The sequence below is a fragment of the Rousettus aegyptiacus genome, unplaced genomic scaffold, assembly GCF_014176215.1.
Source record: "Rousettus aegyptiacus isolate mRouAeg1 unplaced genomic scaffold, mRouAeg1.p scaffold_m13_p_17, whole genome shotgun sequence".
In the NCBI taxonomy this organism is placed as follows: Eukaryota; Metazoa; Chordata; class Mammalia; order Chiroptera; family Pteropodidae; genus Rousettus; species Rousettus aegyptiacus.
Genome location: NW_023416292.1, coordinates 11,400,487 through 11,427,551, shown reverse-complemented (window position 1 = coordinate 11,427,551; position 27,065 = coordinate 11,400,487). Strand labels below are relative to the sequence as shown.

Below are 27,065 nucleotides of genomic sequence, written 5' to 3'. Positions count from 1 at the left end.
AACATCTCAAAAAAACGAGTCAAGAGAAAGTATGAAATAAAAATTTCTATGAGAAAGAAAATAGTCTCATTCTGACCTGGGGCAGAAAGAATATCAGATCAAAAGCTTCCGCCCCAGGTCAGAATAAGACTATTTTCTTTAGTTGCTCCTTCTGAGAAAAAAATTCAAATTCTACTTGATAGATTTAAATGAGTTGAAAAAACCCTTCTGTGAACCCCACCCTTTGTCTCTCAGCCCTAAGAGAAACTTAATAACCTTTAACCTGTAGTCTCTCAAAGAGTCTAATGATCTTAGACTACACCATTTTATTTTCTCATCAAATCTAACTATGATTTGAAGCTCTCTACTTTCCTATTAAATATCTCTACCAGAAGGTGAATCATTCAGTTGGCTTTCTCAGAGACCTCTTCCCTTACAGCAAGCCTGAAATTAAGTTTTGGTGCCTTATAATGATTTTTTTTTTTTTTTTTTTGGTCTGAGAAATTGCTTTAGAGATGTTTTTAATGGGACTTTGTGATCTTTATTAAAGTTAAAATCCTGAGAGAGGTAACACTTAAATCTTTTATCAGCCTCATCGTGGAATTTACTCATTTATTTTTCAAAGGCTAGCTTTTGATAGGATGGCTTTGATAGGAAGCCTTAGCCTCAGGACACTGACGCCTGAGGGGGAGAGAGGGGAGTCTCTAGAGGGAAGAAAATATCAGATTCAAAGGTCAGCACAATTAAAAAGGCAAGAGAGACCCAGGACACAGAATGACATGAGGTAGAGAACAGTTCCTCTCCAGCTCTGTGACTGTAAATCCTAAAAGCCCGGGGCGAGTTAGTGTACAGTCAAGCTTCACCTAACAACAAGATACGTTTTCAGAAAAGCATCTTCATCAACAGTCAGTCTCACACCAACCTAAATGGAATAGTCTATTACACACCTAGGCTCTATGGTGTAGCCTATAGCTCCAAGTCAACAAACCCATACAGAATGTTGCTGTACCCAACACCATATAACTGTAACACAGTGGTATTTGCGTATCTAACTATAGAAAAGGTACAGTAAAAACACAGTAAAAAAAAATAATAATAAGACGTGGTACACCTGTATAGGGCACTTACTATGAATGGAGTCTGCGGGACTAGAAGTTGCTCTGGGTGAGTCGGTGAGCAGGGAGTGAATGCGAAGGCTCAGGGGGTTACTGTACACTACTGTACAGTTCCGTGAATACTGCGCACTTGGGCTACACTACATTTATTTTAAAATATTTTTCTGTCTTCGGTGTGCTGCACTACAACGGTAAGATGGCTGTGACATCACCAGACGAAAGGAACTTTTCACTCCCCTCTCGCGCTGCGGGGCCAGCGTTGTCCACGCGGCCGGCCGTGGGCTGAAGCGTCATTACATGGTACATGACTGTATTGTCTCTCCACTTCATGAAGATTATTTATTTAACTCAACTTTGAAAGAAAAACAAAAAGTAAGTTTCCCTGTGGATCATTTATTTCAGGATATTATTTGCTAACTCCCAGTGGACTATAGAGGAACTGACTAACAGGAATGATTTAACTCTAACAGCTGTTCTGTGAATGACTGGACTAGAGTTGCTTGTCTATGTTGACATAAACTACAAAATTTATGTTTTTGAAAGTCCGTAACTTCTTTTTAAATACAAGAAATCTCATCGACGGTGTGAAACTTGTATTAATTAAAACGCGATCCTTTGAAGCATTTGTTCAGTCAAATAACCTTGCCTTAAAAATTATAAAGTTAAAAAAAATAAGACCACTGCACCTGACTTCCTAACTCTCCAAACATAGTCTTTCAGTCTGTTGAGAAAGGCTGTTAAGTAGTATTATTTCCAGGAAGTGTGAGTAATGGTATGATGGGCAGGGCGGGGGGTGGGGGAGTGGGGGGCAGTGAGGGGCGGGGCTGGCGCGGGGAGGGGAGCGAGGATTTCCTCGTCAAATGTCCACCAGGTGGCGCTCCACCCGGTCAGGCCTCACCTCCCTTCCTTGTTCAGCTTTGTCCCATTCCCAACTGGGGTTGCTACCAGGTCTAAGATGTCCACTTGCTCCTGTTGTTCCTGGAAGATCAGCACGGATGGTTTGTACCCCATCTCCGACCTGCCACCCTAGAGAGCAATTGCCCTCTCAGAGACAAGTCCCAGAGTGGTGACTCATGCTTTCCTTCCTTCAACTCCCCTCACTGATCATAACTTTGTACTCTGTTCTACAATTCCTGCTGGTACTTTCTCACTAACACTAGTAGTTTCTGGAATTAGCTGCTTTTAGGCAAAATATCCTTTGCCACTGAGAATGTTCTGAGATTTCTCTTAGGATTCCCCTCATATAACTTTTATACTGCTCCTGCCTTTTGTTTTCGTAAGATTCAGTCCGGTCAATCTGTCCAGCTCGTAAGGTGAACCCATCAATTGTCACAGAAACCTCAGTAACAGCTGCAAGTAATCAGCACTAGGCAGCTTCTAAAAGAAATCCGAAGGAGTGAATGATTTGGGGGCATTGCCAATGGCAAGAAGCCTGGACCGGCGAATAGGTCACCTACTGTCTTTGATTCATAAGTTTGCTTCTCGTAAGAGGTTTTAAAAAAATTAAGAGTTGAACCCAACTTTCTTTGATGCAATGAAACAGACAAAGAATGTTCAGGTGGAGTTCCAAGAGCAAAGGGAGAGGAATAACAGTTCGAACCAGAAGATATAAAGTGGCCTGTTTCCCAAAAGTTGTAGTTTGCCAACCATTTTCCCACTATCCCTTTAGTGAGTCACTCTGGCTGCCAGACTTCTTTACGATTTGTAGCATCAGGGAAGAAGCAGCTGGCCATAATCCATGAATAACAGCCACCTTCACCTTTCCCTTCTTGCATTTCAAAACTTTCCCTTGCTGTTAGAATTGTTTTCTTCATATCATGATTTACTATTTTTCTGTTCAATGATGAAACAAAATGTAAACAAAAATCCATGCTGTTATTTCTCCAGTCCTTAGGTACCTCAGCCCAGGACTCTGGAATTGCTGCAGGGGACAGACCAAGGATCAGCCCGGCCAGGACTCTGTGCCTGACAGAGGCCCCGGGGGAGAGGGCAGGGGTCTGGGAGATGTTCTCTTAAACACTTTAATGAACCTCCCATTGTTCCTTAATTTATTGGAGCTATTCATGCTTTTAGCTCCTACCCTTCCTTATGACTGCAAAGCAGCACTGATGAGGACGTGCCTTCTCCTAACGTTTTGTATATTAGATGTTGTCTAATTACTTAGTTTCCTTAGAGGTAAAGTATTAGAGAAATCCATATGTAGCTTCTGGTCTTGCCCAGTGCCAACTATAACTCTCTATCTATAGATAGATAGATGATAGATGGGTAGGTAGATACACAGATCTACTTAACAAATCCATTGATATTAAAAGCTTTTGTGTTCTTGTGGGATTTATTAAAGGTCGTATGAGGAGGAGTTACATTGCACACCACACAGCACATGACTTAGCAAGTCTCCATTAGTCAGTTGCTGTTAATCTAAACTCCCCCTCCTGGCCACTGTCATCCCATTGGAGATTCCTTCCTCCCTCTCCTTCCTTTCCAGCCCACCGCTCACTCCCTCTGCTGCCCTTGATTTCTCTTTATTATGCAGAGCAGCTGAGTGGGGACCAGCTTTTACTTTGCTAAGGGCTTATTAAAATTTTTATTTAACAAACTAATCTCTCTCAGGAAGGTAAGATGAGGGTGTGAAATGAGTTGTTGCTTAAAAAAGAATTTTTCCAGATCATTGCATTATACAATACACAGTTTCAACTCATTTTTAGATCCAAAAACAGAGCCACAAAATAGTTCACTTGGTTTCTCAAACGTTTTAAGCAATCCTAATTTTAGTTTTACTGCCATTCATATTAATGATTCTGTTTTTCCACCTCTGATATTCTTACCTGCCTGCTACCACATATAAGATAGATGGTTCTGTGCAAGACTATGTCATTTATTCACATCAAGAGTTATCTTTTTTGGCCTTTCACTTCTTCTGTACACACACACACACACACACACACACACACACACACACACGCCCGGCATTTAGTAAGAAGCACAGAAGAGATAAAAGTTGGTGGGAAATAAATTAGTTTTGGGCTATGCTCTTCAATTTTGACCTTCTTGTGTGTACCTGCTAACTTTCGTATCTAGCAATGTTTTAAGATAAGGTGGGGGAATTAAAGAACCAAATCAGATAGCCATTTCTGTTTTCAATGTGATGGAGCGCTGACCATAAATTGTCTGAGTTCTGGGGTCATTCAGTGGAAGGTTCCTTCGGAAGTTTATTGTAGCATTAATCATAAGCAAAAGAACTCCCAGCACAGTTCCTCATCTTAGTGGTCTTTTACGATCTGTTTTCCAAGGCCAGAGATCACATCCATCAGTTAAGTCTCTTTTTGCATGTATACTGTCAGAAGAATAAGCAAGGATTTCTTTCTATTACTGGATTTTGTAATACAGGTGATAATTTTACAGTTTCATTAAATTCAACTAGATATTTCATCAAACACTTATTTGCAAGTGCTTTACTAGGTGCTGGAGACGCAAGTGTATATGAGACGGTCTCCTTGCTATCGGTGAATTTATACTCTAGACAGCAACATAATTTAACAATAGTTATCAAAAGTCATAAAGATGTTCTCACTCTTAATAATTTATTTTAAAGGTAAAATTCAATACAAACTGCATGAAAAAAAGAATTTTATTATAACATTAATCATAAGCAAAAGAACTTGTATAGAGGCAACTTGGCAGCAACTTATATAGAGGTCAATAATAGACTATTGTTAAGATTGAAATAAATATCATTATGTAACATAGTAATGGTGAAGATGAAAGAGGAAGATTAACCCTAAGCATATACCCCTGATATTTACTAAATTCAATTTCATTATAAAGGTGCGCTCCATCTCATTTGTATAATCAGACAAATTTAAGGACATATACCCTAAGAAGTATTGGGTCAGGGAGTTTATAGAAATTAGGACAAAGAGAGGTTATTTCTTTCAAACAGACTAGAATTGTACACTGGCCACTGGGAGAAGAGTTCATAATATATCACAAAAAGTTTTCAGGGAACAGTTAATTATAGGCTGCATGATATAAACATTTTCTTTAGGACCCGAAGTTTACATTTATGCAGCTACAGCTCAGGCCATGTCTATGACTGCCTCTCCAAACTCCAAAAATACAAAAAAGTGCTAATTGTTTATATTTTTTATGAAGAGCCCCCAAGTTTTCTTTAATAGAAAAAAAAGCTAGATGCATATGCATATTTTTATTATCAAAAAGTAGTCTTACAATAGAGAAATGGAGTATTATATGAGAATTAACATGACAATTCTGAAAAAAACAAACATGTTTGCTAGTCTGAGATGTAAAAAATTAAAAATACAAACTATTATTGATCTTGAATATATTTATAACATTTTAATTGCATAAGGACAAAATCTGCAAGAGACTAGGTAATAATGTAAATAGTTGCGTTAGGCAGTAAAATTATAGGCGGATCTTTTTTTTTCAATTAAAACATTTTTACAATTAAATAAGAGAAAATTAGAGGTTTAGAGTTACTTGTTATATTCTGCTGAATTTATCATGACAGCCCGTCTATGAAGGAAGACACACTTATCTTTTAAAGCAGAAAAAAATTTTAAAGAGCCAAAGTAATTTAGTGTTGGAATTTGGAATATAATATTAAAAGAAATTCACTATAATTTTCAGACAAATGTAGGCAAGAATCCTGCTTCTGCCATTTTCACACAAAATGAGGCAAAAAGGTCATATCGGCGGTGACATTTCTTCATTAACTCATTCAACCAACATCTACTGAGCATCCAGAGATGTAAAGATCTTCCGATGTCTAGTTTCATAAGGGATAGGCAAAAAGGATCAGGAGACGGGGAAGTGGTGAGTTCTATTTTGAGCTTCTGTTTGCATTTTCTGTACAGAGCCTAATCAAAGCTTCATCAGGGTAATTCGTTACAAACGCCCTGCTTCCTGATCCTTTTGACAGAAATCAGCTAACATTGCAAGGAAAGGGATTTTACAAGGATTATTTTAAAGTACGGTGCAATCAGCCAAAACTGCATTATACTAAATATCTGTAAAGAGGCTGGCTTTCCTGCTTTGGAATGACTCAGTGAAATGCCCTCAAACTGTCTCTTGGGAGACTTTCCTCCTGTCCCACCTATCTGTGGTTCTTCAACCAAACCCAAACTTTGCTCCCACTCTGAATTTCCCAGTTCTCAAGTATTTGTCACACGAAGTTATTATAGAACCTCAATTCACTTTCACTCATTTAAACAGTTATGTGAAAATTACTCATGGTGTTGGCTCCCGGAATATTAGTTTGTAATGATCTTGTCTGCAGTCACATAGTATGCTTCCTTGACATCTTAAATCCAAGCGATATAGACCAGAATGATCACCAAGTTTATGGATAAAAGCTAGAAAACAGAGATATGATAGTGAAGTGGCCATTAGAAGAAAGGCAGTAAACCAAGGTTGAATTCAACAAGCTGACATAGAGTAGCAATCGTGTGCAAAATGAACACAATGTAATCAGTTCAAAACCTTAAGAAGCTTATGACCTAGTGGGTCATAAGATGGATATTGATAAGAGTGAAATGCACTTTTAGAAATCTGAATAAATTTATGTAGGCACACAAATTAGTTATTAACCCTGGGTATTGTAGCATGTGGGTCATAGAACTGATTCAAATAGTGAGTGGGCTTTGTAATCAGACAGACCTGGGTTAAAATACTAGCTTTAGCATTTATTAGCTTTCTAGTTTTGTGATCTTGAGTAAGTTGTTTAACCTTTCTGTGTCTCAGTTGTCTCAAAGATAAAATGGGTTTAATAGTAGTTACTTCATAAGATCACCATGAGGCTCAATAAAATCTGTACATATGCCGTATAGCAAAGTAAATGCTCAACTTTTTTCCTTTTATTAGGCTACTAAAATGGTCCATTAGAGCCTATAACTGAATGATTATAAGGTCATTTTTAAATCTTCTACAGTTCAGTTCTATGCGGGAAGAAGAAGCCAGATTATCAAGAGCTAAAGAACTAATAAAGAACGAAAAAAAGGAGCTATATCATTTTTCTATTATCATGACCTTTGTCTGCTTTCCCTGGTCCTAGACGTAGGAGCCTTCAGACTTCAGATTACACGTCATTCTTCCATGAAGCATTCCTCAGGTGATGCTGACACTTCCTCACCGAGGTTCCATAGTAGTTTGTATGTCGTCTAGAATCACAATCATAATATCTATAATTTATTGAGCACCCATTGCTAATGTTCAATAAAATTCTCTTATTTTCAGTACAATTCTTCAGTGCCAAATAATAGTGGGAATTATTGCTCCCACTTTGCAGATAAGGAAACCAAGGACTCAATAAATCAAGAGAAGCGTATAAACCCACCAGGTAGAATATTTTGAGGCTGAGATTTGAACGGTGGTCCAACTGATGCCAAAGTCTAATTACAGCTGTTCGCCATATGGCCTCCTCATTTTCACAGGCAATTTGACCTAGTCGTTTAACTGTCTGGCTCCCTGACTGGACCGAGAAATCTTAGGGACCAGAGTCTCTATCTTGCATATATATTTGTCCCCAGTAATCCACACTAGAGCACTATTTGCTCATCAAAAGAATTAAATGAGTGAAAAATGAATGAATGAATGAACAAACAAACTCTATTCTTTAAGCATTCAGAAAAGGCGATGCAATTGAGTTCATGCATTAAAGTGGCCTCAACATAAATCTTGTTATTGATCTTGTATGCTAAGATCTTGCTAAGTTCATCAGTTTTTAAGCTTTGTGCAGATTCCTCAGGATTTTCTACATATACAATCATGTTATGTACAAATAAAAATATTTTATCTCGCTCCCTTTCCAATATCAATAGATTTTCCCAATAGTTCATTTTTTACACTATTGTTTACTATACAAATTAATTTTTAAAATACAATTCTTATAAATATTTGTGAATATCCCAGGATGTCTATGTTATGGTAATATCTAAGTCGATGTAACAAAAAGACCTCAAGTTAGAGGTGTTCAAATAAAATGGAGATTTATGTCCTTTGACGCAACTCCCTGTCTAGTCCAGGCAAAGGGAGTGCACGTGTGCTCCGTGAAGGATACTAACCCCTGAGCTGCCATTCTCGTCTGCATGATCAAAGCTGGTCTCTGATGTCTGCCTTCCAGCCTGCAAGAAGGTGGAAAAAGAGGAAGTCCAGGTCAAGCAACTTCCTGTTAGGAAAGTGGAATGAAAGCTGTATATAGCCCTCCAATTCACCTTTCACTGGAGAAAACACAGTCATGTAGCCACACATAACCGAAGTGGAAGCCGGGCAATGCAACTTCCTGCTGGGCAGCTAGAAACAGGTAGAACAGATTGGGAGCAATGATCAGACTGCCACAATCTCCAAAAGCAAATACAGTAATATTTTCCTTATCTAATGGTCATACTTTTGATCGCTATCCAGAAAAAAGGAAAAGAAAAAGGCCCACAATCCTTTCCAGTTTGTGAAAATGCCATCACCATACAGGCAGAGGGAGCCTCTGAATCCTGGTCTCTGTTCCGTAGGAGAGGAGAGGAGTTGTTTCACGTCCAGAGTTCACTAACTTGGTGTTGAGAGCAAAATTAGGGCAATGAAGAGCCAGCTTGTGGTTTTCCCCTGGCATGCTTCAGATTTTCCTAGGCTGTTGATGGAAGAAAATGAAACACATCAAAGACTTGGAAAGGTGGAGAGAAACCACTAGGTACAGAAACACTGGCGAAGGGACAAAGTGACAGTTAACAGCAGGGATGGAGACAGGGCACACGTAGAAGGGCACAACAGTCTGGGATAATTTATTGCAGAGAAAATATCCCTGAACACACTTGAATATTCTCTGAAGGCGGCACTGTGTTGCTGCCAGCTGCAGAAACTGAGGTTCATGAGGGGAAAATGCGTGAAAACTTATGTCTAGAAGATGAGTATAGGATCCAATATCATTTAGGTCCTTTCCACCTCTTTCTCTCCCATACCAAAACCAATCCTGTGATAATTTTACTCCGATTAAATGAGATTCAAGTGAACATTAAGTAAATACCTTTAACGAGAAAAGAAATCTCGAAGGCGGAACGTATAACCCAATGGAACAATTGCTGTGTGACCGGCAAGGAAGTTTCAATGGCCCGATATTCACAGAACGGAGCATTTGGTACAGTTTATAAAGATACAGTTAATAGAAAAAATTATATCAATGCTTTTCTGGATAAACTTTATTTATCCAGACAGTCTCATTACCTAATAGAATTGTGCAAAGCGGACATTTATAAGTCAAAGCTCATGAACTTGACATTTAAAAAATTTCTCATTCTTATTCATACTTTATTATACAGAGAAAATATATTTGATGACAATGAGAAGATGTTAATGGAATGGCCATAATAGCAGTTGTGGGGTGTGTGCGTGTGTGTGTGTGTGTGTGTGTTTTATTTGTCAGCTTCCCAAGCCAAGAGCTTGGATTTAAGAATGCATGTTAGTTACTAGAGCAGATTATTCAACCAATTTAAGAATGTCATTTGCCACCATTATAATAAATTTGTCTAAAGGAGAAAAATGACAGTACAGGTAGTTCTAAAAGGCAATAATCAGAAAGCAATTCTTGTTTGTTTTAAGCATGAGCATCTATGTGTATATCTGTCTCTGAGATTCATGGTATTTCCAGCATGTCAAACAAATAACAGAACAACATTGTCAAGGCCTGACTTTAAAAAGTTACAACGCTTCTCCCTCTTGACCTCAGTAAAATTAAGAAGAGAATTCTATTCAATTCCATCCACCAGGATCTTCTCTATATCTACTATGTGTTGCTGAGTGATTTTAAATAACAGGAAGCATCTTTAGCCAGCTTCAGCCCCAAAGGGGGATTCTTCTGTAAAGATACAGTATAAGAAGGGGTCTGGGTCTCAGGAACAAAGAGCAAACAAGACTTGGGAAGCTATCAGAACTCCCTCTCCCTCATGTCCCTCTCTTTATTCTGAAGGACTTGCTCTACTTAGACCATGGACAGAAGTTTACATCTTCACATCTACATAGACAGACTTGTAATCTCTGAATCACCGTTCTAAATTTCCAGAACAGGAAAGCGTATTGGCTCAGTTTCTACTGATAATCTTATTGGCTGTGGTTGATGTGACAAGATCACGTATATAAAAGCGGCCGAATGAGAAATACCCCTAAAAATGGGAGTTCCCAGAGGAAGGAGGCTGTTTAGAGGTGAACAGATCCTTATATGTTATATATTTAGCCCAGAATAAGCATTGCAAGAACAAAAGAGATGCTTATATTATAATTTCTGTCTTTACAAAGGTCACGATTCCATAAACCCACACATACACACGAAAGAGTAAAATTTAGTACTAAGATTAAGTACTGAAGCGATGGCTTTTTCAAAAGGAAGCTGATATCATAGAAATGTGATAGAACTTAAACTAAAAAGAGGCGGCTTCGAATCTTTACTCTGGCTCGTACTCCTTATGTGTCCTTAGATAAGTCACAGACTTCTTCATCTGTGGGTCTTCACCTTATTTGTAAAGTGTGGATGATTATATTCAATTCAAAGGCATTTTGTGGTAATTACATGCAGCACCTGCCACATATACAGTACACAGTGGCATCCAGGTTACAATGGTTTGTTTCAACGAGCATGTATCAAACACAGCCTCTGGAAGCACTGGACTAGGTTTGGGCAATAGAATTAAGACATAGATGTTGGCCGTTCTTGGTGAAATCACAGAGTGTTCGTATTGGTGGGGGGTGGGGGTTAAAAGTAAACGGATAAACAGATAATGTTAATAAAATGTAGTACATTTTGTTGACTATGATTCTGGACGTAGTTTGGATTGATATGAGAAGGTTTCGGGGAGGTGCTAGGCCACAAGCAAGGCCTTAGGTAGGTGGGTGGGATAGAAACACTATATATTAAAAATGGGGAAAACCTTGAGCTGAGCTGGCTCAGCTCTACAAGGTTGATAGCTCACATTTTCTCTGTGGCAAGGAACCTAAATTAGTAATCTAAACCGACCTCTTCCAAACACTGCTGGGCTTAAATAAAGGAACTAAAGGAGACAGCGATGTAATTTTTAAGCAGGTTTTTACATGGTAAAGAATCCTAGAAAATCCAGTGCATACCACCCACCTATATACAGGTCATTTCTGTGCAGATATTCTGTGCTCCATGAAAATAAAGATACTCAAGAAAAGAAATGTACATTTGATTTAATAGTGTAAGTTCAGAAAATATATGTCACAAACGAACACTAGATAAGTTTCAAAACCACTCTTTGCTGAATTAACTGGAGGAAAAAAAAGAAAGAAATGGTACCAGAATTTAACATTTTAAGGTTGCTGCCTCGATACACAAGTCGAAGCCTGCCAGTGTGATTTCCCATCTCAGAACAATTTGTTCACTTCACTTAGAAATTAGAAGTGTATTTGAGCCAATAAATCTAAATTTATTTTGTAGTAGTCATTTTTCTTAATGGAAGTGTTTTCCAGATGTTGCCTAAGTCTAGTCGTCTGGGCTCCCTTCCAACAAATGAGGAAAGTTTGATTTCGGTGACAACACTGTTGATTTTTGTCTAACCTTTGGACTAATTGGTTCATCCCAATGTGTTTGCACTGATATATAAGACTTCCAGGACTTGGGAGAAATTCATCTATCATTTTACGGGTAAGTGTCAAAGTTAACTTGCTTCGTGGAATTAAATGTGTTTTCATTTCAATAGGGATAAACTTTATTAAAGGTATTTGAAAACGATTTATAAGGATAGTAGCTGGAAAGTTTTGAAAAACTATCACATTAATGCAATACACCTGTTGGGAGCTTATAAATTTATATTGATAGTTAAGGGAAAGTTGGAACAATAACTCCTGTGTTTATTAAATTAGATTTTACTGAAGCTGGTTATTTTTTCCCTCAAGATAGGACTTAAACCTCATATTGTAAGTATGTGTTTTAATATGAATAGAGTTTTAAGATAAGTTTGTGTTCTATTCCGGGGAATTCTAAAGCATTCAAATGATCAGTAACATGAGTGAAATGGCGACTTGATTATTTTATCTGCATAAGATTTAATCTAATGGTAAAATGTTTATTATAGAATTAAAGCTAATTACTTTAAAAAGTCTTGTTTCAAGAAAGGGATTGTTTTATCATTAAATTGCATTTTAAAAGTTACGAAAATTTTTTAGCAGAAGTATAAGTTAGTGGTGAGGTTGAAGAGTACTTTTTTCATACTTCTATTGTTTGTTTGTTTGTTTCCAGTGAGAGCTCGGTACCTGAAAACAACCATGGAGTGGAAAACACTTCCCATTTCCTTGTTGCCGTTGCTTTCTCTTTTCTTGATTCAGCAAGTTTCTTCTCAAGGTATCTTAACCATCAAAAATAGTTTTATTTCACAACTATTGCTAATCATTCAGTTCTGACTGTTAAGATAACAAATGAAATAGATTTCTGAAATCATATATTTGTTTAAGTATAATGCGTAGTACAACCTTAAAATTCTGTAAAGCACATGTAACATATTTGTAAGCGTTTCGGAACCGTAACTTTTTTCTCATGTATTATGAAATCTTTCAAGAAGTTCTGAGCCCTCCTATAGAATAATTGTTGTACTTATCTCTGTGGTTCTCTAAAAATTTAAAAATATACAGATATCACTGGAACAATACAATATCATCAGATTAACCATAATAACTATATTTAAACAGAACATAATTTTTATCTACACATTTACAAAGAAATTTAACTAATCTCTTACATCAAATGAATTATTGATAAATAACTTGTTTGGGCATGATGTAAATATAGATGTCACATTACGATTAACATCTGCAATGTTTCAAATGGCATTTTGTTAACCTTGGAAGTGCTCTCTTTTATAAGGAGTGTTCATCCAGACACAAACTTACACAGATGTGAATGCCATTTTTTATCAGGTGCATGATTGTTATGGTGAAATTACATTTATAAAATAGACATTTCCAGTAAAATAATCAACATTCTCAAGAACCTGAGCATGAGAGATAACTCCCTGCCATGGACATAGTTTCAATATCACTTAGATAAGAAAAGATGGAAAATGCATGAAAGCAAATATAAATATTTGCTAAGAGATGATTGACTACTCACTCTGGTGTCTCCCGACTTGTCAGCAATCTCATAGTAAAATTTCAAGGTTCACGACAGTGGGTATACTTCCTAATCCACCTTTCCCTTGAAATAAAATCAGTTGTTCACTAAAATGTCCGTACTTTCCTTTAAATAAATGAATTGAAAATTAGCTGTTAAAATTAATAGCGGTAAAAGCAGGCCAGACATATAATATACAAATGTAAACTCTTCCTGTAAAGACATTTGATTTCCTATTTCAGAAATCTGCTAACTGGAAAAGAATAATCTTTCGATGTCGTCTTGTCTGCTTTTCTTGCCTTCTCAACCTCCTCACCTTCTTTTTTCTTTATATATAATATATGTATTTATATACATACACTATATATGCATTTTGTGTGTATTGTGCACATATGTATGCAAAAAGTTCTGAAAGGTGTCCTAATATTTGCTATTTTATTTGCGCATTAAGACTTTGACTTTCTTGGACTCATTATTTTGAGATTTTTTTTCAGTGTGTTTCAAAGTCCCTCTATGGATTTAGGACATTGAACCTGTCAATTTCTATTCCAGAGATGGATTCAATTGTTACATCGCTGTGGTTATCTCTCAGAGAGGTTCTCAAGGTGTTTTCCAAATGATTTAAAAAATATATTCAAAGATAATTATGCTTTTATTCTTGTTTTTGTTTTGTTTTACCAAGAATAACTCTGTTCATGACCTTTATATTCATGTCCAGATGGTATTTCAAGAGTAATCTATTCTATACTCACTTTAGCAGTGGTTGTAAACATCCGACTCCTCCAACGTTTAAAGAACCCACAGATCCCCACCAAACAGAGGAAGAGAAAGCCTAGTAAAACATAACCAGCTTACTTTAAACTCATTATCAAAAATGAGAGGCCATGTGATTGCGTAAAAGAAAAGTTTGGGCTTTAGAATCAGATACATCAGAATGCTAATTTGACGAGGGCTGTTAACTTAAGATGGCCGTGTAATTTATTATCCAAATCAAGACACTTGTCAGGGTGAATGAAGACAATGCAAATAATTAACAGGTATTGATTGACCTGCAATCTGTATATACTGGTTCTGTTCACCAGCTGTGTGCCTTTGAGCAAGGTATTAAAATTTCAATGTTTCAGCTTCCTTAACTCTAAAAAGAAGCTACTCTCCTAGCAACATTTTCATGAGCCTTAGAGATAGTGTATGACTCAGTGCCCAGCACAGAGATGCTCAAGTAATGGTGACTAGCTATGATCTGAGAGGCAGCATCAATAGAGCTGTAGCTGCCACCCTCCCCCAGAAGTGCACAGCTATTACTTTGTCTGATTTTTAAAAGTGTATTTGTCTTCTCAGTCTAGTAAAGAATAAAGTGGCCTGATCAAGGCCACAAAAAAAATCAGGCAAAGATCACCTCAACCTACAGCTAACTGTGATTCCCAACCTTTTCCAATCAACAACATTCTCTCTCACCAAGTGGCTTTGTTCCCCTCGTTAGATGCCTCCCTTCCAGTAAAGTGGTTTGGCCATGTTTACACTATATTGTATAATTTTAGATTTACCAAGCTGTGCAGGGAGATGTGGGGAAGGGTATTCTAGAGATGCCCCCTGCAACTGTGATTATAACTGTCAACACTACATGGAGTGCTGCCCCGATTTCAAGAAAGTCTGCACCGTGGGTAAGTCCTGAGAGCTGGTGTCCTCTCTGTCAAGCAACGCTGTTCTTGAGAGTCCCCTCGTCCCCCTGCTGCGCTGTTTTCACGCTATTTCACTTCTTTTTGTCGAAGTGCCTTTCCCTTCACTTGCATAAATGTTGCGTGTGCTGTACCTAGGTGTGGTGTCAAAGCTTGTGACTGCGGGGAGGGGAGCTGGAAATCTATCACTTGCACAGAGTTATTGACTAGTGCCAAGTAAAATGTCTTATTTTGAATAGACTTAACACTATGACTCAGTAGTCATTAAATAAATAGTAATGAGTAATTATTTACTACCAATCGGAGATGTGAATTGCTTGGCGATAGAGCCCTTCGACAGTTACATCAAAAGAATCAATGGACATAAATATGCTTGTTTACTGCTTGACTTGTTTTTATGTTTTTATATTAAAATGTTTCGAAATCACTTGACAAAAGGCACTTTAAAGATGAAGCATTAGTGTTTAATGATGAGTTTCAATTAAGGGTCTGAATTTTAAATTATGAGTAGTATTTCACTTGAAAACATATTTTGGGCCATTTTGATGTTAACACAGAACTGCTTCATATTCAATTTATGAAAATTATAATTAAAACTGTTTGTTATATAATCACTTTAGAATTTGCATATAAAGTCGATAAGTATATTGCTGTACAGTATTACGTGTTGTATAAGGTAATTATTTCAAGCAGGCCTCAGTGGAGGCCCTGTGCCTCTAACCAAGGCTTTTTTTAAAAAAATAAGCAGGCCTCCCTTACACAGTCCGTGCCTTGGATGAGGCTAAAATCTTTCAACTCTCCACCTTGCCCAGTTTGTCATAATAAAAGTCTCTGCTGAAACAGTGACCCATTTATTTATATTAAGCCAGCTCCTTGGAATATATTGTTGTAGGATCTGAACGTTAAATGAACAAAAACCCATCAGGAAGCAGTGGTGTGAGAAGGAGAGGATGGGGGGTTTCCTTAGGAAGGGCAGTTTGCTATGGAGACATTTCCCAGTTTTCCATTGTCCGTACACGTAAAGGACTCAGGCAGCATTGGGGTATCTCTTGGAGCATCGAAGGGCAAGGAAAGGTTCCCTACGTCACCATATTTCTTTCTCGACTTGGGCTGTCTCTGCTTGGGAAACCGTCCATTTTCCGAGTTCCAAATAAGGAACTTAGAAATGCACTTTCGGAGCTCAGGTCAGCGAGAAGGTGGGAAATGGCGCTCCATCCACGAGAGCGGCTGCCTCGTCAATAATCCGTCGTGTTTTGTTTCGCTCTGGGTAGAGCTTTCCTGTAAAGGCCGCTGCTTCGAGTCCTTTGCAAGAGGGCGGGAGTGTGACTGTGACGCACAGTGTACGAAGTACGGCAAGTGCTGTCCGGATTATGAGGATTTCTGTGCCAAAGGTAAGCATCAATCACAGCACGGGTCGGCGCTGCGGCGCAGCGGGATCTGTGCACCTGTCTTAGCTCCGCGAATAATGTCGGCGCTTCTCGGCGCAGCGGGATCTGTGCACCTGTCTTAGCTCCGCGAATAATGTCTAACGTGCAGTCCATCTAAGGTCGTGATTTTACTAACATGCGAGCTGTTTCATGTTAATTTTGTTTCTCCAAGACCAATGAAAGAAGGAAAGCCTCTTCTGACAGCGCCCCCTGGCGCGGCCAGGCTCTGGGAGCACTAGAGGTCACCGGTTAAGTAACAGAGAGGACAGGGCCTCGAGGGTGTGCTTTTTTTCTTTAGGTGTGGTTCAATTTCAGGTTAAATCAACCAACTCCCTTGACGATTTCTTGTCTCACCCGAATGGTGCTGACCCCACCAAGTCAACTGTCCTTTGAGCTGCCTTTAATGTTTTTGAGTGTATAATTAAGAAGAGAATCAACACTTTCAGCTTCCCTAGTCAATTTATGAGTTAGGTAAAGACACGAAATTACGGGCAGATCTACAGAGAGGTTGTTAACTGTTTTATGTCTCTTCCTGTCTTGATAGTCACCTCGATGGTCTCTCCAAGTACCTGTGCATGAGAGTCAATAAAAAGGGACTGTCCCACTTTAAAATCTCTGGTTGTAAGTTTCCAAGGAGTACTCTGAGAGTATAATAAAACCCCCTCAATTTTACAAAAAAACATTTACAAAAGATACTTTGATAATGAAATTTTTTTTCCCTTTCTTTCTCTCTCTCTCTTTTTTTTTTAACCAAATGCTCATTCTTAAATCTTACTTTCTTAAAACAAGACTATTTAGGAAGGTAAAAGTGAAAACAAGCATTGCTTGCATAATCTTATTTTATTTAAACAAGGCTGCACTTCCTGCTTCTTGCAAACAGTTCAGGGAAATATCGCGGAAAACTGTTAATCGGCATAGCTGAGGGACAGTTCTTAACTGCTCAATATTTTTACTGGAAAGCGTTCCAAAAACGAAAGGAGACAACACCCTTATAATCAAAACTCAGAGCGCAAAATTCCCGCAGCTTTCAAAAGACCCAAGATGAGTGCTGCATGTTTACTCATTGCCCTGATAATTGTTTTGGCTGTGTGACAAAAAACTAAGAATTTATTTTGTGCAGAGGATGGATGAGGAGGGAGAATGGGTAGAGAATGATGAAGCATTGAGAAAATCTGTTAATAAAGACCGTACTTTATGTAGAATGCTATTAAAAAAAAAAGTGATGAAGGGGGTGCTTCATTTACAGAATTCACAGGGATGGTCGGTCAGGGTCCCAACTGAAAACGGAGGAACTACTTAGAGCTTCAATACTTCATCTAAAAGAAATGACAACCAAACTATCTTGCAACTCACCACTCAGTTATTTCAAGATTGCTATGGATACTGTTTGTAGGCATCTATATATCTCAATGTCATGACATTTCAGGAATTGAAAGAATCATAGCTATGAATGTGGGTGAGAAAACAGTCTAAGAGGTTAAGCGTTTTGCTCAAGGTCACTGGCCGATACGTGGCAGAGCTGTGTCTCAGGTTGAGGTACTTGGCGTTTCTGTTGCGGAGGAGGAGGCGGGAGATGTACGGCAGTTCAGTTCATGTAGACTGCAGCAATGGAGTTCTGAGGGGTTCCTTGCTAAAAGCAGCAGGATCTATCACAAGTCCCCACTACCGAGCGTGTCCCCACTATTCTCTGCCTCCCAATCGTACAGAAATCCTTTTTTCTTCTGGTTCCTAATGTCTGAAACACGTCTCGTGTTTTCTCTTCTGGATATGAAAAGAGGAGGGAGAAGGGAGTGTTAAAACAGTTAGAAGATACACATCAAACCGTAAATAGTTGTTTAACTTGGAAAAGGGCAACACATTTTAAGAAAAACATAATGGGATGGTATAAAATGTAGAACTTCTATAATTAAAAAATGAAAGGAAAGTTGGTATCATTCGATTTAAATGAATATGAACATGAAAAATGTAATTATTATATTTCTCTTCTCAAGAGCACAAATTCCTATCATCCACATGCAGTAATTATTTTTATCATCACAGAAAGCAAGCCTAAGGGATAGATTTTATAAAGTATTTTTTAGACAGGCAAATACCTCTAGAAGTCATCTAGAATTAACATCTGTTTGCAGACAAGAAAACAAAGTTCAAAAGGGATCACGATGGTAGATATAGCCTTGCAGGCCTAGGACTAGAATTCAGGTCTTCTGACCCCTGAGCCTTTGCTTCCTGCCATCACTTAAAGTCATTTGAGAACCAATATTTTATAGCAATGCATCCAGTAATTAGTGTTGGGCTATAGCCTGCCCGCATTGGTTTTCGCCAGCATCTATTCCTGAAGCCAGATGCACCCATGCCTTTCACAGTTAGAGTTGCTGATGAATATAAACAAGATGTTAACTGACCTGTCTTGCTTGGACTCAGAGCATAACCCCACATCACCACCATCTTCAAAGACCGCACCTCCGCCTGCAGATGCTTCTCAGGTCATCAAATCAACAACCAAACGTTCACCCAAATCAACAAACAAGAAGAAGACTAAGAAAGTTGTAGAATCAGAGGAAATAATGGAAGGTAGGAAGATGACAGATTTAACAGGAGGAGTTTTCCGAGATGAAATAAGTTGTAGGTGGATTGCTTTTATGAGACTCCTCATAGAACAGGGGAATCTTATGAGTCATTAAAGGCTCATTATACTTTTTGTTTACTTGTTTTAAGTCATCAAAGTTTAAGTCAAGGTATAAACCCTCAGATATTTACTTTCCTTATTTACAGAAACTAGTATGGGGGTCTAGATTAAAATAATGAGAAGTCTTAATGTAAGAAAATATATATGTGTATTTATATATATTACACAAATATATATGTGTAATATATATATATATATATATTACAGAATTAGATTATGTAAGATATGGGAAAGTTGAGAGGAAGCTATATAGTTATATTGCTAGTATCTGTGATAAGCTCAGGTGACTTGCTTTTAACTGACGAATTAGAGGAGCAGTTGATCATATTACTGATAAAGTAAAGCAGAACACAGACATTTTTAGACCAGTAAGTAGCATTTCTTGTTGTATTTGCACTGGCAGTTTTTTTTTTTTTTTGCTTTAAATCACAATTGGTGTGATCAAACTTTTCATTTGATTTATAGAACATTCAGTTTCTGAAAATCAAGAGTCTTCCTCCTCTTCCTCTTCCTCTTCAACTATTCGGAAATTCAAGTCTTCCAAAAATTCAGCTGCTAATAGAGAATTAAAGAAGAAACCCAAAGGTTTGAGCATTGATAAAGATCAAAGACTATATCAATGCCATGTTAACAATAACTATCTAAAAGTAATGAGTGTTGGTAGAACGATTTGAGGACATTTCGATATTTGGGGGGTTACATAACTTTATGAAAATTATTTTAGAGGACACTAATGAAAACTTCCTATAGCAAATTAGTGCCAAGCAGCTAAGAAACCACTCTTTAAAGCAAAGGATAGAAGATGCCATAGCAGCGACCGTGGAACCACAAGATGGCGCCAAAGATGACGATTTATGGTTTTCTATTTCAGTTCCTGGCTACCCAACAGCATTTTTCTTCTTCCTATCTTTCTTGTGTTTTCATTTTTACTTCCCCAGATTCTTTTTATTTTATTTATAATCATATGCTGCTTTACATGCTGTTTTAAAATGTTAATTCATTAAATTCTCATATACCTCTCCGGGAAAGGCAAGATTATTCACATCTAACAGAACCTCTTCATTATTTTCCTAATGAATGATATATCTGGCTGATTTTTCTGTAATAGTGAATTTATTACAGAGTAGGCTATTGCTTCCTAAAAAGAGGTTCCCTTTGTTCTGCTTTTTATAACTTCCTGAAATTCTAAACTATATTTTCTTTCCCCAGGAAATACTGGATTTGGGATATTGGACTTTTAAAGAACTCTATCTCCTGGGTGGTTATGATTTTCCCTGAAGCCTCTTCTCTAGCTGAATAGCCAGATATTTAATCTTTGAGTCATCTAGAAAGTCTTGCGCACAATACAATTGCAATACACGTTTGCTATGTAGAACCCATCTCGGTGATGTACCCCTTGGGCTCTGTAGTTTATCTATGGGGTAGCTGCTATGGGAAGTCCTGTTAAAGAGGGTCTTTTTGCTGCCATGGCATCCTAATCTCTTCTATCCCGTGGGTCTGGGCAGAGGAAAAAGAACAGCTAACATCCATGTGTATGGAAACAGAGCTCAGCAGGGCCTACGGGGGTGAGTGGAGCAGGTTCCTTGGATGTAGTTTCAGAGGCCTCTCAGGCAGTGGGTGCAGTGAAACAGCAGGGTGCTGGAACTAGCTTTCCAGGAGGAAGGCAGGGGCACTGAGCGATGAGGTACAAGAGGAGTGGGAAAGTGAAAAGCGAAGAGCTTTAATAACGAGATGAAGTGGTAATTTCAAATTTGCCACTTGTTTCCATGTATTAATCGTATATAGTTTTATTCGTGCTTTTCATCTCTTATCTCTATTATTCCCTGAAAAATTTCATCTCTTATCTCTATTATTCCCTGAAATATTCAATAAGATAGTGTATTTAACATTTTATAATAAATTAATACATATTAGAGGTTAGCAACCTGTCTAGAGACACAGCTAGTCAAGAAGAATGAGATCTTTGTCACTATTTAAAAAAAAAATAACTACCCCAAAATAAAAGATGTCTTTTTTTCTTTAGTAAACGATAAGAAGAAACAAACTCCTAAAAAAAAACCTCCCCCAGAACCAGCAGCTGTAGATGAAGATGGCAGTGGACAGGACACTGGCGATGTCAAGCCCACCTCAACTCCTGGCAGTCCTACCACCCAAAGCAGCAAAGTTACCACAACTTCCAAGACTACGACAACAGTAACAACAACAAATTCTAAACCCAGTCTTCCGCCTAATTCTGAAACAACCAAAGAGACAACTTCGACAGCCAAGAAGGAGACAACGGTTGAAACTAAAGAGACTTCTGTAACAAGCAAACAGACTTCAGCTAGTGAGACAGAGAAGACCACGTCATCTAAAGAGACACGAAGCGCAGAGAAAACAACTGCCACATCCGAAGGTGCCGCTAAGTCTACACCTGAAGCTGAAACTACGACTGCTCCCACCACCCCTCCGAAGTCTGCTCCCACGACCACTAAGGCGCCTACACCCACTACCCCCAAAGAGCCTGTTCCCACCACCACCAAGGGGCCTGTTCCCACCACCACCAAGGGGCCTGTTCCCACCACCACCAAGGAACCTGCCCCCACCACTCCCAAGGCACCTGCACCCACCACTCCCAAGGCACCTGCTCCCACCACTCCCAAGGAGCCTGCTCCCACCACTCCCAAGGAGCCTGCTCCCACCACTCCCAAGGAGCCTGCTCCCACCACTCCCAAGGAACCTGCACCCACCACTCCCAAGGAGCCTGCTCCCACCACTCCCAAGGAGCCTGCTCCCACCACTCCCAAGGAGCCTGCACCCACCACTCCCAAGGAACCTGCACCCACCACTCCCAAGGGGCCTGCTCCCACCACTCCCAAGGAGCCCACTCCAACTTCTCCTGAGACACCTGATCCAACCACCTCAGAGGCCTCTACTCCAGCTACCACCATGGAGCCTCCCATTCCAACCAAGAACCCTGATGCATCAACACCCGACATTCCTGCAAAACCCACACCAAAGGATCTTGAAAACAGTCCCAAGGAGCCTACTGTATCTACAACCAAGACAACAATTACTTCTGAAGTGACCAAGCCTGCAATGACTACCACAGTTAAGGATAAGACAACAGAAAAAAACACACACACCACAACTGAAATTACAACTGCTGCATCTGAGAGTACAACAAAAGAGACAGCAACCCCAACAGAAGAAAAAACCACTGAATCCAAGATGACAAGTACGACCGTGAAGGTAACGTCTACCACAACCAAGGATTCCACCGCATCATCCGAAGTTGCTCATAAGGAAACAACTGTCGCACCCAAAGTAACGACTACAACAAAAAAGACAACTGAAGAGACCGTGGATACATCTAAAGTAACAACAGCTACAGCAAAAGATACGGCTACTAATTCTAAAGTGACAACTACTGACCTCCCAAACCCAACCGAAGCACCCCAAATACTCACTTCTACCAAAAAGCCAAACACTACACCTAAAGTAAGACAACCAAAGCCTACACCAAGTCCCCCAAAGACGACTTCGTCGACAGTGCCTACACCAAACTCCGCCCCTTCACGGGAGGGCATACTGCCACCCACCACCGGCCCTAACCAAGCTCCTAACTCAGAGACGGCTGAAGAAAAGCCGAAGAATGAAGGTGAAGATGCTGACGAAGGAGAAGTGCCTCCCATAATTCTCAGGCCCCATGTGTTAACTCCCATAGTTATTCCAGGTGGTGATTTCATCGTGAGAGGACCCAGTCAAGGCATGGAGATCACCCCCATGCTTTCAGGTAAAGGGAATCAGTTACTTTCATTTTTTGAACTGGGAATGTTGTTAAATCTACCAGAAACAGAATGCCCTGATTTAGTATCCCTCTACTGATATGTATATTATCTAGAACCCTGAACTTGGTAACTTGTGAAGTTTTCTGGCTTCTCTGTAGGTAAGCTGAGTACTGATCGTGTTAGGAATTAAGTACATCTGTGTCTGCAAGCAAAGCCAGTGTGCAGAATGTCAAAAATATTCAGTTGGGAGTTTATCCTTAAAAGAAAGCCAATGCAATGTGAAAATCTGCGGTATTCTTTTCTTTTCCAAATCCATTCTTAAGGGGAATCAGAACTGAAAAAGAGAATTTCATATTGAGATCAAACATCCAATAATTGTCTAATTTACATGCAGATCAGGTAACCTGGCCCATTCCAATTCATCATTTTTTTTTATATACTTTTAAAATATCACCTTCAAATAAAACAAACAATTATGATATCTCTTCTTTCACCTCTGAAATACCTGCACCTCAAACTATATGCTCTTCAAGAGCTTAGGAAAGTTGTCAGAGGAAATAGAATCCTGCAGGAGGATTTGCAAAGAACATAAACACTTTTCTCATTTTGCTTTGTACTGACTTAATTTTCTGTTAATTTGTTTTAGACGAGACTAATATATGCAATGGTAAGCCATTAGACGGACTGACTACTTTGCGCAATGGGACATTAGTTGCATTTCGAGGTGAGCAATGCACACGTTTCTTCTTCTGCCCATCATTTTGTTCTTGGCATGTATGAGAACCAAAGCCATAGGAGATGCTAGTTTGGGTTGAGCTTTCTCGAGGGGAACCTGATTGACAAACTTACCTCACACAATATTATGAGAACCTGAGTAATTACCAAAACACCGGATTAACAAACTTAGACATATGAAAGTAACAAAAATAAAAGCGTTTGAACTGATACTGATTTTTCCTACCTTTAGGAATTAAAAGGTAGTTCAAATTTTATTTTCATATTGTATGAAATTACAACAGGATTTGTTTTCTCTGCTCTATTTTATTTGAATATAACATCGTGATTGTAATGAGTTCAAGTGTTATACTCTGTGGAAGAGTAACAGTAGTTATTATGTGTTAATTCTCTGCCGTACTGACTGCTAGTCCAGTCCTCTTAAATTATATTTAGATTAAATCTGAAAGGAAGTAAATCACAGACTTGTACAGTAAGGCTATAGAGATTTCAGGAGTCACCCAATTATGACTCCTTAATTCTGAAAGATAAAAAACTGAAGAGAAATGTGACTCTGTTTAAGTCACAAAGTCAGCCTGTTCTTTAGAGAAACTGGAATACTAAACTATTTCAAAGATTATGCTTAATTTCAGACTTGAGAAATATCCACTCTCAGAAATATTCAAATAGTACCTTCTGTACTAGTATAGTTCTCATTAACTTCTAGTCATAGAATGCTTGTTAACCCATTCAATGTTTTTATGGTAAATTACTTAAAAATTTTTTTTTCATTTTGGTTTCTTTTAGGATAGGTTTTAGTATTCATTCAGTTTACTGGCTGATCTATCCGTTTCAATTTTAGGTCATTATTTCTGGATGCTAAATCCACTGAGTCCACCATCTCCACCTCGCAGAATTACTGATGTTTGGGGTATCCCTTCCCCTATTGATACTGTTTTCACCAGGTGCAACTGTGAAGGGAAAACTTTCTTTTTTAAGGTAAGAAAAAATACCTTTGTGAGAGAAATCAGCAAACATTTATTCTTTATTATAAAAACATAAATCATCTTAATCTCTACTCATCAGGGTTTATTTTAATGAACTGTTCTATCATCAAAATTTAATCAAAAGTTAACAATTTGGTAACCTTAATGGTCAGCTTAATTATTAATTTAATTAAATACTTAAGTTAAAATGTTCTCCTTACATTTAAATCTAAGAAAGAATTTGTAACCTTCTTTTTCCACAAAGCTGTTAACATCATTTCCTCTTTTAAATTATCCAGGATTCTCAGTACTGGCGTTTCACCAATGATAGACAAGATCCAGGGTATCCTAAACAAATTGCAAAAGGATTTGCAGGATTAAATGGAAAAATAGTGGCAGCTCTCTCAATAGCTAAATATAAGGACAGACCTGAATCTGTGTATTTTTTCAAGAGAGGTATGTTACGTAATTGACAACATTTCAAAACTTTCAAGAATTGATTTTGCCAGGGAAATTTTATTCAATATTTCCATTTACTACTGGGTTTACTGTCAAAGGACATCTTTAATGGCTGAAGTCAAATATTTTCAATAAAAAAATAAATGAGGGCAGTAAAAAGTATTTCGATCTCAACATGCAAATAGCAGCTTCACCTGTTTTCTGGTCATTGACATAAAGAATGTCATCATTTACTTTCAAAGTTAAATATGTAACTGCAACTCGTTGGCTTTATTCATTCAACAAGCATTTCAAGATTTAGTAGTAACTTTTGTAACACCCTTGACGAATAGCCATTATTAATGTCTAGACATGCTTTATGAAAACTTTCCCCCCTCTGCCTTGCAAAAGCTCTTTTCCATCTTTTCTGGGGAAGATTAAAATTAATTTTCGTATTCTATGTGATTTTCTAATACGCAACAGGTGGCAGAATTCAGCAATATACTTATAAGCAGGAACCCATCAGAAAATGCCCTGGAAGAAGGCCCGCCATCAACTACCCAGTGTACGGAGAGACAACGCAGGTGAGGCGACGGCGCTTCGAGCGGGCCATCGAACCTGTGCAGACTCACACCATCAGAATTCAATATAAGCCCATCAGAGTCCCCTATCAAGACAAAGGTAATGTTCTTTACTGTTAAAAATTCTTACGCCTCGAGCAGATATAATAGTTTCTTACAATGTAAAGCTTATTAAGTATTATCACCAAATAGCCCTAATCCTTTGAACTCATGATGCAAAACATCAACTTGCCTCAGTAAACGATCAAAGGTCTCTTCTTTTTCTTTGTGGGTAAAGAATGCAGTTTGAATGTTGTTAACTGTAATAAATACCATTTATTAAGTATCTCTTACCAAGAACACGATATACAAGTCTATAATCCTCTGAGCAGTGATAAAAGGTGGGTTCTCACCGCAGGTCAGACAGGGCAAAAACTGAGACGCCAAAGTTAAATGACACCCAGGGTGACAGAGCTACTGCGCGACTAACCTGGGATTAATGCCCAGTCTGTCTGACTCGGCAGCTGCTCTTCCCGATAAGGTCCACTGCCTTCCAGTCTGATACCTTTAACAAGTGCCTTCTACAGGTTTCCTCCATAATGAAGTTAAAGTGAGTTCACTGTGGAGAGGATTTCCGAATGTGGTGACTTCAGCTATAGCACTGCCCAACCTCAGAAAACCTGACGGCTACGATTATTATGCCTTCTCTAAAGGTAAGTTCAGTAAAATTGTAACAGCTTCCCAAAATGTGACCAAATCTCTGAAATATAAATATAATCAAAACAAAAACACCAAGTGTTCAATGACGACTGAAGGTGAGAAGTTAAACTCTAATACTTATTCTAATGCTTTTAAAGAAGGTGAAGTTTAAATTGTCATTTTACTTTCACATTAAATTGAAAGGATTTTAATTGAATTCTGCCTTATCCTTCATGAAAGCCTGCTATAATAAAAAATCCAATTACTTGAGTGAAACTGCTACTGAAAACATTATTTTACTTCTATCACCTTGTTTGCCATAGTTATACTGATTTGCATCATTACACAGACCATGAGATCAGTAAGAAGTTCCCGAGAAACTAATTTTATTAAATTATATTACCTATAACACTTCTTTGAAAAATCCAGAAATCTCAGTTATTGTGCTTATATAAATGACATTAGAGCTTTTTTAAAAGGATAAAAACCAAGTGAATTATTATTTTTAAAATTAACTTAGTTTTCTCCAATTCTTACTTTGAAAAAGAGTTACACCTAATTTTAGTAAAAGGTGGAGAAATGTTAATCTGTCAAGGCAATTGGTTTTCTTTTTGTCAGAAAGTTCAAATTAATTATAAACACTTTTGATAATAAAATAATAAACAAGGCCTTTGAGTATAAAAATCTATTTTTAAGTTCAAGTGTTTTGTTTTCTTTTTAATAAAAGAAAATGATTTCTCTTCTATTTAGATCAATACTACAACGTTGATGTGCCTAGTAGAACAGCAAGAGCCATTACTACACGTTCTGGGCAGACCTTATCCAAAGTTTGGTACAACTGTCCTTAGACTGATGGGCAAAGGAAGAGACAACTTATGAAAATGAAGAAAAGAA

At 38.2% G+C, this 27,065-nt stretch overlaps 1 protein-coding gene across 4 annotated transcripts; it reads left to right on the top strand.

Moving 5' to 3' along the window:
* The first annotated feature begins 11,654 nt into the window (after positions 1–11,654).
* Positions 11,655–27,045, top strand: PRG4 (proteoglycan 4). 4 transcript variants are annotated; one of them, XM_036234510.1, is made up of 13 exons: positions 11,767–12,026; positions 12,349–12,450; positions 14,754–14,876; positions 16,163–16,282; positions 18,740–18,889; positions 19,470–19,589; positions 21,028–22,779; positions 23,421–23,498; positions 24,351–24,487; positions 24,774–24,930; positions 25,396–25,593; positions 26,060–26,185; positions 26,922–27,045. In XM_036234510.1, the coding sequence occupies exons 2-13, from the start codon at positions 12,375–12,377 to the stop codon at positions 27,017–27,019; spliced, it is 3,135 nt and encodes a 1,044-aa protein (XP_036090403.1). In that variant the 5' UTR covers positions 11,767–12,026; positions 12,349–12,374; the 3' UTR covers positions 27,020–27,045. The 4 variants fall into 4 exon arrangements, with proteins under 4 accessions (XP_036090400.1, XP_036090402.1, XP_036090403.1 ...); XM_036234507.1 differs by lacking the exons at positions 11,767–12,026; positions 18,740–18,889; positions 19,470–19,589 and adding an exon at positions 11,655–11,754; XM_036234508.1 differs by lacking the exons at positions 18,740–18,889; positions 19,470–19,589.
* The last annotated feature ends 20 nt before the right edge of the window (positions 27,046–27,065 follow it).